Source organism: Arabidopsis thaliana (genome assembly GCF_000001735.4).
Source record: "Arabidopsis thaliana chromosome 1 sequence".
Classification (NCBI taxonomy): domain Eukaryota; kingdom Viridiplantae; phylum Streptophyta; class Magnoliopsida; order Brassicales; family Brassicaceae; genus Arabidopsis; species Arabidopsis thaliana.
In genome coordinates, this window is record NC_003070.9 from 17,601,434 (window position 1) to 17,619,740 (window position 18,307).

The 18,307-nt window shown below is 34.9% G+C and overlaps 6 protein-coding genes, 1 long non-coding RNA gene and 1 pseudogene across 10 annotated transcripts; 5 read left to right on the forward strand and 3 right to left on the reverse strand.

The window, feature by feature from the left end:
* Positions 1–79: 79 nt before the first annotated feature.
* On the forward strand, positions 80–1,243 carry AT1G47800 (F-box and associated interaction domains-containing protein; the record flags this gene model as incomplete). The annotated part of the gene is made up of 1 exon (NM_103676.1): positions 80–1,243. One exon carries the CDS (start codon positions 80–82, stop codon positions 1,241–1,243), a length of 1,164 nt encoding a protein of 387 aa, NP_175214.1.
* Positions 1,244–2,070: 827 nt separating this feature from the next.
* On the forward strand, positions 2,071–3,126 carry AT1G47810 (F-box and associated interaction domains-containing protein; the record flags this gene model as incomplete). Its single annotated transcript, NM_103677.1, has 1 exon — positions 2,071–3,126. The coding sequence occupies one exon, from the start codon at positions 2,071–2,073 to the stop codon at positions 3,124–3,126; it is 1,056 nt and encodes a 351-aa protein (NP_175215.1).
* A 158-nt stretch (positions 3,127–3,284) lies between these two features.
* Positions 3,285–3,743, forward strand: AT1G07447. Its single transcript, NR_139247.1, has one exon. It is a non-coding gene; the product is annotated as an other RNA (long non-coding RNA).
* Positions 3,744–5,124: 1,381 nt separating this feature from the next.
* AT1G47813 (uncharacterized protein) lies at positions 5,125–5,385 on the forward strand (the record flags this gene model as incomplete). The annotated part of the gene is made up of 2 exons (NM_103678.1): positions 5,125–5,229; positions 5,296–5,385. 2 exons carry the CDS (start codon positions 5,125–5,127, stop codon positions 5,383–5,385), a joined length of 195 nt encoding a protein of 64 aa, NP_175216.1.
* Positions 5,386–7,306: 1,921 nt separating this feature from the next.
* Positions 7,307–9,994, reverse strand: AT1G47816 (annotated as a pseudogene; the record flags this gene model as incomplete). The annotated part of the gene is made up of 1 exon: positions 7,307–9,994.
* Positions 9,995–10,471: 477 nt separating this feature from the next.
* On the forward strand, positions 10,472–11,180 carry AT1G47820 (uncharacterized protein). 2 transcript variants are annotated; one of them, NM_179450.2, is made up of 2 exons: positions 10,472–10,581; positions 10,662–11,180. In NM_179450.2, the coding sequence occupies exon 2, from the start codon at positions 10,681–10,683 to the stop codon at positions 10,969–10,971; it is 291 nt and encodes a 96-aa protein (NP_849781.1). In that variant the 5' UTR covers positions 10,472–10,581; positions 10,662–10,680; the 3' UTR covers positions 10,972–11,180. The 2 variants fall into 2 exon arrangements, with proteins under 2 accessions (NP_849781.1, NP_564515.1); NM_103680.2 differs by having other exon boundaries at positions 10,489–11,145.
* Positions 11,181–11,595: 415 nt separating this feature from the next.
* On the reverse strand, positions 11,596–13,553 carry AT1G47830 (SNARE-like superfamily protein). Its single transcript, NM_103681.5, has 6 exons — positions 13,349–13,553; positions 13,162–13,260; positions 13,035–13,085; positions 12,589–12,762; positions 12,061–12,120; positions 11,596–11,954 (listed from the first exon to the last, which is right to left on the reverse strand). The coding sequence occupies exons 1-6, from the start codon at positions 13,349–13,351 to the stop codon at positions 11,913–11,915; spliced, it is 429 nt and encodes a 142-aa protein (NP_175219.1). The 5' UTR covers positions 13,352–13,553; the 3' UTR covers positions 11,596–11,912.
* Positions 13,554–14,617: 1,064 nt separating this feature from the next.
* Positions 14,618–17,578, reverse strand: HXK3 (hexokinase 3). Of its 2 annotated transcripts, none has more exons than NM_103682.4 (9): positions 17,146–17,578; positions 16,812–16,962; positions 16,552–16,737; positions 16,387–16,461; positions 16,145–16,297; positions 15,975–16,070; positions 15,752–15,882; positions 15,215–15,296; positions 14,618–15,136 (listed from the first exon to the last, which is right to left on the reverse strand). In NM_103682.4, exons 1-9 carry the CDS (start codon positions 17,424–17,426, stop codon positions 14,810–14,812), a joined length of 1,482 nt encoding a protein of 493 aa, NP_175220.2. In that variant the 5' UTR covers positions 17,427–17,578; the 3' UTR covers positions 14,618–14,809. The 2 variants fall into 2 exon arrangements, with proteins under 2 accessions (NP_175220.2, NP_001321728.1); NM_001333285.1 differs by having other exon boundaries at positions 14,636–15,136; positions 15,215–15,461; positions 17,146–17,558.
* Between the last annotated feature and the right edge of the window lie 729 nt (positions 17,579–18,307).

An 18,307-nucleotide genomic window follows, 5' to 3' on the forward strand; every position in this document is an offset into this window, starting at 1 on the left:
TTTAATATCATTTATGTGTTTCTGATATCCTTGGATTACAAGAATTTATTAGGGTTTGAAAAAACCGAGCAGAGTTGGCATGGCGGAGACAGAGAAGAATCTGCAATCTCTAGATCATATTCCGATCGACGTGTTGTTCGAGATCCTCGTGAAGTTACCTGCGAAATCTGTAGCTAGGTTTCTTTGTGTATCAAAGGTATGGGCCACAATGATCCGAGGTGAGGTATTCATCAGATCCTTCACGTCTTACTCTTCCCCACAGAAGCAGCCTCGCCTCCTCTTCGCTTTAGTCGACTGTCTAAGGCTTTATAACAAAATGTTGTACTTTTTCTCCAAATCAACTCTTGTTTCAACTCCACTATTACCGTGGGATCCTGCTCCAGGCCCACCCGTAAAACCGCACCGGTTCGGGCTCTTTTGGCGTGCTAGGTGTTTACGTTATCTTCCGAAACATTATAAATCTCTAATGGAGGAACTTAAACCTAAACCTCTAGTTGTGGAGGAACAACCTGATTTTTTATCTCGCAAGGAACTACGACACGAAAATTCTAGCTACGTCCATGGGTTGATGAGCTTTTTATGTAGCGGAGAACAAGTCATTTTTAATCCCAGCATAGGTAAGTCCATAACTTTACCAACTATCAAAACAAGTGGAATAATCTCCCAAAGCTTTTTAGGATATGATCCAATCAATGCCCAATACAAAGTGTTGTGCTTGACCAATGTTACACGGTTTTGTGAACATCAAGTCCTCACATTGGGAGCTCAAAATAGCTCATGGAGAATGATCCAATGCAGCACTCCTCACTATTGTGGCGAAAAATCTTTGTGCATAGATGGCATTTTATATTACAGTGCTTTCACTAGTTTTACAACAGTCTTGGTGAGATTTGATGTGAGGGCTGAAAGTTTGGAAGTTGCATCCAAATTTCCCGAGGGCCTTAAATCGTCGAATGGAATTACTTTGATAAACTACCATGGAAAAGTAGCTGTTGTCAGTAAAAATTATCACAATGACCACCATGATTTCAATTTGTGGGTTTTGGAGGACACCAAGAAACAACAATGGTCGAATGTACTCGTATCTTTTCATACAGGTGTTACTGGACAATTCCATGGCGGTTTAGAAGTCCTGGGCACTTCTGATATGGGAGAGATTGTCTTTGCACCCAACCATTTTGAAGAGTTTGTTGTTTACTTTCTGGATCAAAAAAGCAACCGGATTAGAAGTGTTCTACTATAGAAGGAAACACCAAGTTTAAGTTTAGAGATTATAATGTAGTAGTTACTTTCTTGCATTATGTAGAGAGTATTAATATGTTTATTTAGAGAGAGTGTTTCAAACTGCTTTGGTTAGTTTTGTTCTGGTTTTCTTTACTAAAACATCTAGTTTCAGCTTTATCTCTTTGATTTGTTGTTCTGTTCTTTGTTTTGACTCTTTTGAATAATATCAAAGACTTGTTGCATTGGATTTCTTAAACACATTTACTATTACAAAAGTCAATTTGATATAAAGTGGAGGTGATGTATTTGGTAATTCTTTTGATTCAAAATATAAGATGTTTTAGAAATTTTCTACTAAAAGAAGTTTTGCAAGTATCTGCAAATTTTGATGTATTTAATAACTCGTGACCATTTATATTATGCATGATTGGTTGAATTTATTTTTAAATAAATATCTAGATATCTTCTTACAAATTATATTTTGAAACAGAAAAAGATAATATCTTTTTTTATTAATTATACCTTTATATTAGTTTTGTAAATGAAAAAATGGCAAGTTGTATAATAGGGTGAGAGTGAAATTTGGAGTAATTTACTTTTTCATTTAAAATTTCAATATTCTTGCAAAAATTAATATGGAGTGATTTCTTTGGTCTTTTAATTAAATATGTAATTAATGTTTCTTTATATAAAATAAAAATTGACAAGTGTCGACATGGTGAAAGTGAAACATTTCTTTTATAAATAGCTGATTTGTTTTTGTTTCAATAATATTTCGTGTTTTTGATATCTTGGAGTTCAAGGGAAAGATATTATTAGGGTTTGAGAAGATAAAGCAGAGTTGAAATGGCAGATACGGAGAAGAGTTTGCAATCTCTGGATCCAATTCCTGTTGACGTGTTGTTCGAGATCTTCTTAAACTTGCCAGCGAAATTTTTAGCCAGGTTTGTTTGTGTATCGAAGTTATGGGCCAAAATCATCCGCAATCAAGATTTCATCAGATCCTTCTCGTTTCGATCATTCCGAGAGAATAAGCAACACCGTCTCCTTTTTGCTTTCAAAAACCAAATAAAAGGTTATCAAGAAAATTGGTACTTTTTCTCCAAATCAACTCATGTTTCAACTCCACTATATGAGCCAAACTCACTGGTTTTACCGGACCAAAACATTAACAAATTTGAAGCTCTAGTTGGGGAGGAACCACCTGATTTTGAATCAAGTACGGTGTGTCACTTGAAGAAAATGCGATACCAAAATCCTAGCTACGTCCATGGGTTGATTAGCTTTTTATATGGGGAAGAACAAATCATATGTAATCCCAGCATAGGTAAGTCCATAAACTTACCCACTTTGGGATCCAGTGAAACGATCATTGGAAGCTTTTTAGGATATGATCCTATCCATGCACAATATAAAGTATTATGTTTGAACAAATCTTCACTGCAGTTTTGTGGACATCAAGTCCTCACATTGGGAGCTCAAAACTGCTCATGGAGAATGATCCAATGCCCCACTCCTCACTATCCTGGAACCACCTCTGTGTGCATAGACGGTGTTTTATATTACAGTGCTTCCAGAGGTTTTACCATGCATGAACCATTAAACTTGGTGAGATTTGATTTGAGGACTGAAAGTTTGGAAATTGCTTCTGTATTTCCCGAGGACTTTAAATCGTCGGTTAAACCTAGTTTGATAAACTACCGTGGAAAAGTAGCTGTGTTCTCTAAATACTTTTGTGGCGATTTCGGTTTGTGGGTTTTAGAGGACGCCAAGAAACAACAATGGTCGAAAGAACAACGAATATCTATTCGTAGAGGTGTTATTGGTAGATTGCCTCAAGGTTTACAAATCTTGGGAACTTCTGATATGGGAGAGGTTATCTTTGCACCCAACTATTTTTAAAGAGTTTGTTGTTTACTTTCTGGATCGCAAAAGCAACAAGATTAGATGTGTTGAGCTTGAAGGAAACACCAAGTATAAGTTTAGAGATTTTTGTAAAGTATTTACTTTCTCGCATTTCGTAGAGAGTGTTATGTTAATTTAAGAGAGAGTGATTAAAACTGCTTCTGTTTGCTTCTTTTCAACTACAAGTCTACAAGATCTAGTTTAAGCTGTCTCTTGATTTGTTGTTCTGTTCTTTGCTTTGACTTTTGAATAATATTAAAGACATGTTGCATTCGCTTGCTTGCAGCTCTATTTCACTTTGCACTAACCTAATTACTCGATTCTCCTTCGACAAAAACAACTTCGTCGCCTTCGTCAATTGGTAATAGGATCTCATTTCTTCGCCAGCTATCAGCAGCCCTCGCCAGAGATCAGCAGTCTTGGGATTAAATGCAACCGTTTAGAAGTGCAAAATATATTTATTAAGATTTTTAGTATTAATAGATTATCAAAACATTAATATATCGCCAAAGACGATTTCTTCAAAGCGGTTTTTCAGGCAACAACCTTCATTATCTTAGTTTTCTGGTCGGTACTGCCTCTTAGGCCTCGCTGGCCTTTTGCTTTTCCTAGTTTTCATCTTTCCTTCCGAAGGCAAAAGATGAAAATTTGTGATTTTGATTTTGTCAAAGGTCTTATACATTTCAGAGTTATTTATGGACACATCAATTTTAAAGGTACAGTTTGCAAAAAAAAAGTTAAGCCAAAAGTTGATAACATGACAATCGTAACGAGGAGAAATCAAATACGAAGTTGGACAATAACAGATTTTATGGTCGATTAGCGAATAAGACTACTCTTCTAAAAGCATCGTCAATCTCCGTTCTAGTGGTTTTTTAAGTGTATGGCACATACAGCTGCGTATATGATAATTGTGTTCTAGTAGTTCTGTAAATATCTTTGTAATAACGTTTTTAAATCACAAAAGGTTTGTCGGGAATATATATTATCTATATATACATTTTTGCAGCCATTTTGTAAAATAAATCCTGGAGTTATAACTTATTTACAATGGTTGCCACTAACTTTTAATTATTGATTTTCTTTTGGCAATAAATTGATTAACAAACAAAAAATATTCCAAATATATTCTAATTCAATATATCACGCAGATTTCTCCAAAATTTGAACTAGATTTCGGAAATTATTTAAAACAAAAAATATTTGACAAACCAAAATACAATTGCAATCCCTTAAAATGAGCAAAACGCACCTAAATACGTTTCTTATCAGTTCACTAAATCTTATTTCTCCAATATTTGAATTAGATTTCGACAACTATTTAAAACAAAAATTTGTTTGACAAACTAAAATATAATTGCAATCCCGTAATTTTTTTTTTAAAATTAGCGATGTACTACAGATTTTTTTAACGGGACGGGTTTGGCAGAACGGGTTTGGAAGGATGTTACTTAATAACAATTGTAAACTATAAAATATAAATATTTTATAGATAAATATAATTTACAGACTTTTATATATACTAATTTAAAAAAAAATTATCTCCGCGGTGTACCGCGGGTTATAATCTAGTGGTACTACATATTCAATCAAATTATTATTAATCCAAATTGATTGTAAATATATTAAAAGTTGATTGTAAATATATTATTTTTTGTGATTGATAATTTTCCACAACTTTCAATCAATAGTATTCAAAATAAATAAATTACATTTCATCATTAATATATAATAACTAAATTAAAAATGCATAAGAAAACCTAAAATTTATACATTTTTTTGCAATAATTCTTTTTTTGGTTATTAGGGTAAATATTTGGTAAAGCAAAACTTGTAATCGCTCATAATTAATTGTCGGCTTCATCGGCCTTTTGCTTCTTCTTCCTCCACCCAAAGGTACCGAAGCTAGAATAAACTTCATTAGGTTTCTTCTTCGCTTACATCGCTGTAATTTTGATTTCATTCTTCTTCTTTAGTTTTAATTTCAGGGTAGATATGGAGATTGAGAGTCACGTTTCAGTCCCTGGGAAGAATCTAGTTAAAGTAGAGTTCAAGCTTGGGACAGAGAGCTACACTATTGATTCAATCAATGGTGATACTGTATTGGACCAATTGGTTTCGATGAAATAAGAAAGTATGAAAATACTTAAGGATTTTATCACAAAGCATAATGTTCAAGATGATGATGTCCCTGACCAAATCTTGTCTAATGATGATGCTTCTCCTGTGAAACCACCCAAGAAGACAAAGATTTGACTTTTCTTCTTTTCTTCCAAAGGTAAACGATGAAAATTTGTAATTCTGATTTTGCCAAAGGTCTTATACATTTCAGAGATATTTATGGACACATCAGTTTTAAAGATATGGTTTGCAAAAAGAAGTTAAGCCAGAAGTTGATGGCATGACAATCGTAACCAAGAGAAATCAAATATGAAGTTGGACAATAACAGATTTTATGTTTTATTACCGGATAAGACTACTCTTCTAAAAGCATCGTCAATCTTTGTTCTAGTAATTTTTTTTAAGTGTATGGTACATATATATGCATATATAATAATTGTGTTCTAGTAGTTCTGTAAATGTCTTTGTAATAACTTTTTTTAAACCACAAAATATTCATTTCTCAGGGAATATATAAAATATATATATATAAGTCATATATTACGGTACTACATATTATAGCAGTTTGTTATTAATCCAATTGTAATTTTCACACATATTAAGTAGATATATTTAAAGTTGATTGTACATATATATTATTTTGTATGATTGATAATTTTCCACAACTTTAAATCAATAATATTCAAAAATAAATTAAGTTTGCATTTCACCATTAAATAATAACTTAACTAAAATTGTATAAGAAAATCTAAAATTTATGGAAAAAATGTCAAAAATCATGAACTTTCAAATTTGGGATAAAAAAACATGAACTTCCAAAATGCTACTAAAATCATTAAGTTTTGTTTGACTTTTGATAAAATGGTTAAGTTTCGTTGACTTTGCTATTTTGGACATGTCGTTAAATTTCCGCTAACAAAAAAATAAAGGGGTTAAATTTTTGTTAGCAATTTTCGTTAAAAGCGAAACAACGTCGTTTCAAAATAAAAATAAATTAAAAATGTTGCGCCAAGAAGGAATCGAACCTGTGACCCTCCAGAATTATTACAAGCACTCAACGGATATGTTATGATAACATTCTGATATACTGAAATATATATATTTGAAAGTAATTAAAAATAACCGAACTAAAAGAAACAATGACCAAACATGTAAAAATGTTAAATACGCCTACCATTAATATATATTTCAAAATTATAATGTAATTTTTTTTATTAAACGTATTGAATTAAAAAAAAAAATATATATATATATTCAAGCTAACAACCAAATATTTATCTTATATTTATACGAGAAGGATCGCAATAATTTTTTTTTTGGTTGTTAGGGTAAATATTTGAAAAAATTACATCATCTGCCATATTTTTCAAAATCGTTATGCAATCTGCCATATTTTCCCGGGTCTTACAACTCATGCCACATTTGGTTGGGAAATGTCAATTTTGTCCCCACAGTTTATTGAACAGTTTTCGCGCTCAACAACTGCGTCTTTTGACAATCCCTTTTATCTCTCTTTCACTGTAAACCGTGCGGTAAAACAACAACAGTTAACTCTCTCTCTTTCGTCTATCTCTCTCATACTTTCCCTTTCTCTTCGCCGTTAACTTCATCGGAATATATCTTCGGTAAGGCCATTTCGAGTTTCTGCATGTTGCTATCTTCAATCCTGTCTTCATGTTTTGTTCAATGAAGCCTTTTTGGAAAATTGCAAATCCCAAATCCCCTGTTACTTACCCTAATCGATAATTCGAGTTTGTCTCCCTTTACGATTTTCGATAGTTCGTCCTCTCCTGTGCGATTCATTTACCTAGAAAACTCGGAAACCTTTAGCAATTAAGACAGTTGATTGAGTTTGAGAGAGATTAATCGAAATGTCCCCCAATACAGATTTTAGGGTTTTTCGATAGTTCGTCCTCTCCTGTGCGATTCATTTACCAAGAAAACTCGGAAATCTTTAGCAATTAAGACGGTTGATTGAGTTTGAGAGAAATTAATCGAAATGTCTCACATTACAGATTTTAGGATTTTTCGTCCTCTTGTATGTTTAATTAATTTATCACATCGAATAACTGATTTGATAATTGTTTGATTCCACCATGGTCACTACCGAGAAATCTATGGCTTTTTGCATTGCAGCATTTAGAGACTCCGAGATATTGCTGCTCATCACATTGTATCGCATACCCGGAAAGTACGCCAGTGTCCAGTGAGATAGCCCTATCTCTACTAAATACTTGGCACATTGAATGTTTCTCTTATGTATTTCTTCAAACCAATATCGCAAATCTCCCACAGTGTAAGATCTCGCCGCCATGGAGACCATTTTCGCAAGTCCCTCACACTGGAAATTATGGACAACATTCCTGAACAAATGTACTGTGCAACACGCATGCTTCACAAGAGGGTACACTGTCCTAAGCCCAGCATAAATGGTCGCATGCCTGTCAGAGACGAAAACTAGATCTTCTTCATCAGGGACAAACTGTGACAACTGTTCGAAAAACCACTGCCAAACTGCTATGTTCTCATTGTCTACAATACCAAACGCTAATGGGAATATTTGGTAATTTCCATCTTGTCCACTTGCAGTAACTAAGCAGCTTTTGTATTTTCCTTTAGTGTGTGTACCATCTATCACTATAACTTTCTGCAAATACTGGTACCCGGCAATCGAAGCTCCAAACGCAAAAAAAAAGATACTTGAAACGAATATTTCCGTCCTCCGTATAATCTGTATGGACTGTGGACAGCGTACCTGGATTAGTTGTCCTCAACAGGTGGAGATATGTCTGCAGAAACTTATAACCTTCTTCCTCACTGCAACGAGCTTTCTTCATTGCTATTTCTTTAGCCTTCATGTATGTTATGGTGACATTTAGTTCAGCCAATACTATTTCTGGTAGTTCACAGGCCCTTGGTCCCTTCTTACCATGCGTATATTTTGCCTTAAGCAACTCACCTAACATCGATCGTGTTGCTTTCATACCATACTTAGACCGCGCCTCGACATCACAAGTATGTTTTAGAGTCGCCGTCCTAATTTCCATATTTTCAGAGTTCTCGTGAAACGTTGTATATACCCTCCAATCACACTTTTTATCATGGCACACCGCAATTACCCGTATCTTGTCGGACTTGTTTATTCGGAAATTGAATAGCATTTTCATAGAGTACACAGTTAATGCTTTCTGCAACTCGCCTTTATTGCTGAATACCCGCCCGATATATATTGCATCGCCACCCTTCCTAAGATTCATATTAGCTTTGTCGGAAGCAATCGCGGCTACGTTGTCCTTGAACGGATTGGCATCCCTACACATCAACATCTCGTCCCCCGCTAATTTACTAAATATAGTCTCTCCGTCTGATACTCTTCTCGACATGTCCTCTGCCAGTGCCCTTGCTGTATTATCATTTCTCGCACTGTATGTATTACGAACCTCTACATCACATTGTCCTTCCTCTTCAGCTGCACTTGCTTCCAACGCAGTCACTACAACGTCCACTAGTCCTACTTATCCTCCAGATTCAGGGACCAAATCACACGTATCCAGCGTCTCTGTTATTGAATTTGTCCTCATAGTTGGCCCTGTCCTCTGCCCCAGTTGTATAGACATTCTCGTATTTTCCTCATCATTCTCACCTTCTACATCAGCGTCTGCGATTGTTGTAACCTCAACGTCCACTATACCTACCCCTGGCAGGCTTTGTCCACGCACGTTGTTCAAACAACTTTGACAGTCCTTGTCAAACGATTCTTCCAATGTTGTCGCTTGCGTATCCGTTAATTGAGCTCTCATTCTACTTTGCCCTCGCTGAATCGACATTTCTGCACTCTCATCGCCCATTCCATCTCAACAACTTCTACTTCGACAAGGTCAACCCGGCTTTGTCCCCCGACAGAGCTGAATATATCGTCTCCCATATTATTGGGCCTAGATGACTCATCCCCCAAAGTTGTTCCACACATTTGTGTCCCCGGCTGACGGTCAAAACTTGTCAATGTGTTGTTCCTCCAATCCTTCCAAGGATCCCAATCCGGCGGGTAATCTGTATCAATCATATCCCTCATATTATCAAAATCATAATCATCTGAATCTGATACCTCCCTTAACAATTCGTCCTCTAAGTCTGATGCCCATCATCTTCTCTCTGTTGCCAATTCTACATCCACTTCTTTTTCTCATCCCCGCTTTGCGCAGCCCAACTCTAGTAAACCAGCCTTCCTCTTCAAAGTTCCTTCACACACATTTATTTTATCTAAGAAGCCGTCTTCCTCATAAGTCAATGGAATTGCATGCGTGCTATTACCATCACCCATTCGCCCGCCCATGTATCATGCCACTTCTACCTCTACAACACTATTGTCTTTGTGTCCCCTTATTTCAGGGGACGTAATCTCAGCCACGTCGACATCGTCTATAGATAGATACATGTTCAAACCTCCTTTTTCTTGCTTTATCTTTTTGAATTTCTTCAACGAGCTTTCGCTGTCAACAGAGACAGGTGGCATCTTCTGCTGCGTGTAAACAGTGTCTCCTCCTTCGAACCAAAAACTCAGCTGAAATTTGGTCCTCCTGTCTAGTCCAAACGTTGTTCCAACTTTCGATACAACTTCAGTCAACATATCTCCTTCGCTTACGTCAACACACTTTGCGTACTTATTTCCCGACATCTTGAAACGCCACTCCCCATTGTCTTTGCATTCCCAGCCACCGACCAATACCATAACTCCTTCGTCCATCCTTTTATGTCTTTCAAACACAACATAAATAATTGCATTTATCACAACCAAACAAACAAATAAAACTACCAACCTAAAACGAATCGAAGGAAAGAAATCCCAGACAATAAATTTTACCTCCTCCGCAATAAATGGCCGTGTCTTCAACAACACCTCCTAAAATCCCTAGTTTTTAGTCTGTTCAACACAACATCTTTCCTCTGCAACATTAATAACAATTAAAGTGACTAACCCCTATATTACCATTTTTAAAAAATAAATCCACATAATATTCAATCGGTAACGGAAACATTTATTACGGAACAGTAGCTACCTCTTTTCGCCGGACGAAGTTGTCGCTATTTTCGTCAGAGCGCTAACCCACCTTAAGGGTAATTTCGTTCACGAAATTTCACGTGTGGTAAAATATGGCAGATTTTGTAAAGCCTATAAGAATATGGCATGGATTGTAAATTCTTGAGTGAAATATGGCAGATTTTGCAAGATTCCTAAATATTTGGTAAAGATAAACTGTAGTCGCTCATAATTAATTATCGGCTAAGCTTCATCGGCCTTTTGCTTCTTCTTCCACCCAAATAAAACTTCAGGTACCGAAGCTAAATTAAAATTCATTAGGGTTCTTCTTTCCTTACATCGCTGTAATTTTCGTTTCCTTCTTCTTCTTTAGTTTTAATTTCAGGGTAGATATGGAGATTGAGAGTCACGTTTCAGTCCCTGGGAAGAATCTAGTTAAAGTAGAGTTCAAGCTTGGGACAGAGAGCTACACAATTGATTCAATCAAGGGTGATACTGTATTGGACCAATTGGTTTCGATGAAAGAAGAAAGTATGAAGATACTTAAGGATTTTATCACAAAGCATAATGTTCCAGATGATGATGTCCCTGACCAAATCTTGTCTGATGATGAAGAAGGTGATGATGATGATGCTTCTCCTGTAATATGTCCTGTGAAACCACCCAAGAAGACAAAGATTTGAGTTTTTCCTTTTGCTTATCACTTGCTGTCTTGTCTTTTTTCCATTGATGTTGCTTAGATTTTGAACCTTTGTTCAAATTTTCTGTTTGTGGAACAGTTCTGTTTATCTAAAGAAGAATATGAGGACTTGGGTTAAGTTATGTTCAAATGTTTGCATCTGCTAGGTGGAATTTAGTAATGGTGTTGTTGAATTATTACTTAAGGTTGGTGATTGCATTGCTTTGAATGCTCATTGAGTTATTGAAGGAAGCTCTTGGAACTTCAGGGAAACTGTGATGACACTAGAGAACAGAACAAAGGTATTTTGGGCATTAGATGCAGGACTGATTTGGTTACATTACGTATTACTGGTTAGTGTTAATGTTCATGATTGATTCAGGAACTCGCAAAGTCTCATGTTTGACGCTTAGTAAGTCTAACATGTTAGAGTTTAAGAAAGAGTAGGGTTGGTGAGAAAACGTCTCATGTTCTTCTGTTTTGTCGCTGAGATGTAAGAGATTCTGTGACCTGATGAATCTTATCAGTGGAGGACAAAGAAGGATTTGGGTATCAGCACAGACCAGTCACTGGCAGAGATAGCAGAAAATGGTTTAGTCGACATGATCATAAAGGATTTTAAAGTTGTCACGAGAAATCGATTCATCACATTATGTTGATAATTCAACAGTTACTATCAATATTAGTTATATATCCTCTCAAAGCATGTGTGGTATCATAGTTCTACGAAACAAATAGTACATCACTAGTTGAAATGAAAATCTCACAGGTAAACAAAATGTTGGATGAGAGATCTTTAGCAGAATCACTCTAAATTCTTCATTCACAATGTAAACGCTACACCATTGTCTAACAACTCAACAAAGTATAGCAAATCTCTGAACATGCCAAGAAACATCTGGCAGGTACGCAGTTAACCAAGTAGAATGTGATTCTTAACCGTCATCACTGTAGCTTCTCGAGTTCTGACATCCTTTCGATGATTGCCTGCGAATTAAAACAAGTCCCCAACATTTAAAAGTTTAGCACTTGAGCAAGAGCATGTGTGATACATTTAAGTGAAAGAGAGAAGCTTGAAACAAAAATTTCACACCCTTTTGCTTGTTTCTTGGAGCTCCCCAGCAAGAATGAACTCATCGAGTATCAAGTACACCTTTCAGTTTAAGTCATAGGGAACTAGTTAGCAATTATTAGAGTACAAACACAGATCAAATCTAGAAACACTGTAGCATCTGCATATATAAACACAAATAGGGAATGCTTTTCAAGGCTGCATACAGATATTTATCTAATGGGTCACGATGGTCAGCTTAGAATTGGGACAAGTATACTGAGAAGAAAACGAAACTAGCTTTTGATTTTCGCAAACAAAAGCTTAGTTTGATATACCCTTGTAAGCTTAATATATGAGAATTCTCAGAAAACCATTTTAAAACATCTGGGAGAATTCACTTAACTAGTTCAAAACTTGTAAGCATTCAATACTCAAAAGACAAAGCAAAATCCCAGTGTTTATTCAAAACCAGTTGTTGTACAGCATCACAACTTAAAGTTATGAATCCAACGAAGCAGTTCCAGAAGCTATTTACAAAGGATAAGAGTAAGTAAAGAGGTTAAGTACCTTGTGGAAATTAAACACCAAATCTAGCTCACAAACATTGCTGAAGAAATGGTCCAATATCTCCACAAACAAATGGATACTCTCCAAGTAAGCCAACTCATTGTCGGTTATATCCACGCACACAGAGAAAAACAATCCAGCATAACGCCTGTATATCACCTTGTGTGTTCTAAACTGAAAATAGTTGCAAAACAGTTTCATCATTCATACATTAACATTCACAATGACACCCACTCACATAAAACGCATTCCATATTATTGTTTCTCAATCACACTTCTACTACATCTCGAATAATCTATCTCCAACAGCCCTAATCTTGTTATACAAAACCTAAATCAGGTTCAAACCTAAGACAATTTCAACAAGCCAATGCTTTTTAAAATCAATCAAATTATACAAAATCTGATTCAAGAATGATAAATTTTACAAAATGAAAACAGCAAACCTCAACGAAGTTGGTGAATTTGGCGTCGCGATTCACCACTAATCTATGAACCTGTGAAAAGAATTAAGAATCAGAAACCTAAAAAGGATAAAAAAAGGAAGATGATAGAATTTGAAATGAGTAGTACCTCGTATTCGACTTTGTGTTTCTCGGATTCTTCGAGAGGGACATAGTATTTGGCTAGACGAGTCTTACCTTGTCTGTTCTGCAATAATATGAATCGGATCTGGACAAATTGGGAGAGAGGTGGATCAGAATTGAGCGTCAGACATGAACAAAGGAAAACAAAGTGGAAGAGAAATAAAGCAGTGTACCATTTTCTCTGCAAAATCTAATGGAGAATTCAGGAGAAATCGTGAGCGATCAGAGGAATTTTCTTCTTTCAGATCTCACTTTGAATTTTCACGACCTTTGTTGAAAACAGGTTCGTAAAGCAGCCAAACTATCCAGTCAAAAAGATGGAGTTTTTAAGAAAAAAATTGATTTAGGAGGAAATAGAAAAATAAGCTTGGAGCTAGAAAAGATTTGTGAAATAGAATTTTTGTTTTAAAAATTTGATTTAACTACAACTTTTTTTTTCCAACTCAATGAAATATTATGTGTTTCATATTCGTATCCTCTCAAAACTAGTTACAAATCTGTTAATTTTTAAATTTTAATTGGATATTTTATGAAAGTTCAAAAAATATGATAAAAGTTTTATTAATTTTTTTTTGTTATAAGGCTTTCTTTTTTTTTTGGTGAAAATCAGAAGAAAAACCTTAATCGAACATGTCGTGACACGATAGTTCAGACTTATCATCCCTAAATATCGAAATCAAAGTATTCGGGAGAACATCAAATGCATGAAAATCTAGAAACAATGAAAACGCATGTAATTTGTCAATCCATTTGTGAAACGGTTGATCTTCCTTTATACGTGAAATATTAGGACTATCCAGTACTGCAAAACCTTTTTGAATGCTAATAAATTGTATTATCCATTTTGGATATCCATATTGCAAATTTTAATATTTGTAATTAACTTTCCCTCTAACATATATTAAATTTACTTACAAATATCTGCATATTTTTAATGGGATCAAAGATGATATAGCAAATCAAATAAGAGTACTACAAATATTTTGCCTTGCCCTATATTTAATTATGACATTGGGTTTGATTAGTAAGATCCAATAGATTTGTTTGCAAACAAAACAAAACAAACAGCTTTGGAGATTACCAATCATATGAGCGGTTGGAAAAAGTGATTAAAAGAGAGAAAAAATGGACGATTGCCAACTCTAAAAACTAAACGTTTGGTGGTTAAAATTTATTTGTTAGTTAAAATGATATTAAAAGTTTTCAAAAAAAATAATATATATTACTCTAGAAAAGAATCTTTAAAACTATTATCTATATTTAATTTATTGATTTATACAAAGCAATGGTACTAGTCAGCCGTTTGTTACTAAACATAACTTATCGGTTTGTTTAAACAAAGTTACAAATCTAACTCATTGATTAGACATAATTCATAACTTCTACTTCATTTAGAGTGTTTCACAAACCAAATAGGGATAGATTTATATCCAAAATTATAAATCGTATCAAAATTTTCACTTTGGAAGTAAAAGGATTTTCTAGTGTTGTACGAAGTGGTCCAAGACATAATCTTCTGCTAGTTCGTTGCTCCTCTTTACAATCTTATTGATATTGATATGATATCTTATATAAATGTACACAAACAAATGGACCAAAAGTCCTCCTATACTCATGAAGTAGAGGTCCAAGTACTAGTAAATGGAGTTAGTGGCCGCCAAAAGAGCAGCACCGAGCCCAGACACGTCTTTGGTATGTTTGATCGCAACGTGACTTGCAAGCTTATGGCCAAGAAGCTCGACTAGTGCGTCTTGCATATACTGTCGATATTGTGGGTACTTCTCATACAGTGCACCGTCCATAGCCACAACGGTTCTTTTACCTGAACCCATTCTTTTGGTATCTTTTTCAATCTTCTCCAGAATTGCCACTATACCAGCTCCTGCTAGACGCCCTCCGCGTTTCACTACTGTGTCACACACTTCCACCACTCTCCTCCTTGCATTCATATTCGCCTCTACCTATTTTCAATAGCTCGATCAGGTTGGTACAGTTATCAAATCTATGGATGTGATTAGCCTTATACATTAACAACTTACATCTAAAAAGTCGTATAGGATTGATCCAACATCCCGAAGATCATCTGTATTGTCCTCTTGCATTTTGCATAGATGCTCGGTCCTTTACAAAATTTACAAAAAAAAAAATAATGAATAAAACTGTCAATCAGAATTTACAACACTTTCCTAGCTAATCAAGTTATTAAGGTATTGAATCTAGGGGTGAGCATATATAGACCGCACCGAACCAAAGCTGAACCGAAATGTTTGAGCATATTGGTATTTCCTGGTTTAAAATCGAACAAACCGAAATTGTAACTGAACCAAAATTGAAACTTAACTAACAAAATGATCTTGTGTAATTTTTTAACCTGAACCAAACAAACTGAAATACACCAATGATCAATGTTTGATATTTTCATTACCAAGAGAAATTTTCAAACCGTAATTCCATCAAACTGAACGAAATCGAGTTTTAATACTGAGCCGAAACCAAACCATAAACCAAACTACACATCCTAACTAAATCTACTACTCATAAAACAACAACCAAAATATGGACTTGGATAAAGATACCTGAGTGCCAAAGGAGTGGAGAGTTTGGCAGGAGCGAAGTGTCCAAACAAGTCACTAGTTTCACACATATGGAGCAAAACCCTCCTTACAATTTCACCAAGGTACATCCCTGAGATCATCTTCTCATATAACTTCATCCACACACAAACAGTAAACAATTGTAAAACATGTGACACCAGGCAAAAAACATAATGTTACTAAAGAAAGGATAAAATTTTACTACATGTTCACCAGGATTCAGGCTTGTCTCATCCATCTCTAGGTCAAAAATGGTTTGCGGAAGAATCTTAGAGAACCCTCCCCACTCAGTGTTTATGATCTGATTCCAAATGTAAACAGTTTTAAGCATGAAAAATTGACATACCTATCTACATATATAAATATCAATAATACCGTTGTTCCAGAAGAAGATTTGCTTCGGAGTTTAGGAATTGCATGTTTCTGTTCTACATAACAAGCATTGGTCCCAGTGCCAAGAATCACACCGACCATCACATCCTCATCCCAATACCTTGCTCCAGCTAATGTTCCCACTCCATCATTTACCTTAAACACACAAACATCAACAAACTTACAATATGCACAAGACATGAGATTCCATCTACTACTTTTCGAGAACAAAAAAAGAAACATACAAGAGCAGAAACTCGCATATCGAGTCCATGTGCTTCCATAGCTTCATTTAAACAAGCAACCACATTTTTTCCTTCCTACAAACAAAATTTTAAAGGTTACTACTTACTAGAATATGAAACCACATAATAACTTGGGAACAAAGAAATGATAACGCATAAACTCACCATTCCAGACACTTTAAAGCCTTTAGTCCACTTGCTTAATGTGCCTGAATCAATAGAGGTTTGCTTCACAGGGAATGAAAAGGTAAACCCTAACTCCCTTTTCCTCCCTTCTTCTAAAAGAAACCGACCTGGCTTCTCCTTTGCAACAAAATTTGCAAGCTTTGAAGCAATGAACCCGAAAAGCTCCTAAAACATTCAACCGAGTCAACCAATTAAACCAATCAACACTCATTGATATATTAAAGATTTGATTCATTTACCTCACTTGTACCAATCATAAGCTTTTGAGAAATAGATATTTGTTCAGATTCGGTAGCTAAGACTCGCTCTTTCTTTCCTCCTAATTGCACGCTACGCACCCGAAAATTTGTACCTCCTAAATCCAATGCATAGAACAACCCTTCCTCATTCCTATATCCATTAAAATGGAATTAGAATCTTAAGACTATCACATTTATTTTTCTTCCTCATTCCATATATAGTAAAACTTAATCATCTTTTTTTTTGTTGGTTATAATGTTAAACACTTAAACTTAATCATTTATAGATCATAAAACATAATGTGTAATTAGAGAAGAGAAAGTAAAAAATTACCCAGAAGGCAAAGCGTCAACAAAAGTCAAGATCATCTCGAGATCTCCTCCTCCTTCAACAGCTAGACCATCTCGCATGTCATCAGCAATGGCGTTGGCTACGTTGCGTAGGTACGGTGTAGGAGTGGCGCAGTCTTTCTGAAACTTGGTCAGTATAGGACACGTCGAAGCAGAGTTAGATCGGACGGCGGACATCACGATGTAATTGGAGCGTGGTCGAGATGAGAAGGTGAAAGATCCGAGTGCTGGGGTGACGACAGGGGAAGAAAACATGAGTGACATTGTCGAAGTTTGGTTCTGTTTTGTAAGAACGAAGATCTCAAAGTCAACTTTCAACTAAAATTTATAAAACTTTCTAGTTGCTCTGCTACTTGCTTACTTTACTTATTTGATTATTCTCTTGTTGGGTTTTACGAGAAGAACAAGTTTTTTTTTGTCCACTAGAAGATACAGTTTCTTTTTCTTTCTTTTTTTTTTTAACAAGAGGGAGCAATTTCTAATTTTCTATTTTCTCTTTAAATAAGAAAGATGATATGCAAGAATAACAGATTTTGATAACTTAATTAAACGTATAACACCATAAAGTGAAAAATAAAGAAACTAACACTATGGGTTGTGGACTAATGATCAATTTGGGTTTAGTTGTTAGAAGAAGAAGCATAAAAGGTGAGAAAAAAACAATAGTTTCTCTTTCCACTTTAGATCTATTAATTCCTTGCAAAAACCTGAAAATCTTATAGATACTTTATAGATACACATATAATAAATAAATACTTAACTTTTAAAATGTTTGGGTTAATCACTTAACCTTTAAAAGTAAAAATTACATTAATTATAGAAAGTTTAAATAGGTATAATTTCTGTAATTTCTCACAAAGATTTAGTAAGTGGTTTTGTTAACAATAGTTAGGAACTTAGGATGCGATTTGATTCTACAATTGTTTTAAAAAAATTGTATTCTAATTTGAAAAATGTTGTCCTTTTGGTTTTTGCAAACTTCATAAAAGTCACATATATATATATATATATATATATATATCTATCTATCTATCTAAAAGGCTTGATTTTATTTCAATTTCATGATTATGGTTAGAATTAAATCTAGAAATATCCTACCAACACAGGATTTAGTGATTGGAAGCGAAAAAATGAGTTTGTTTATG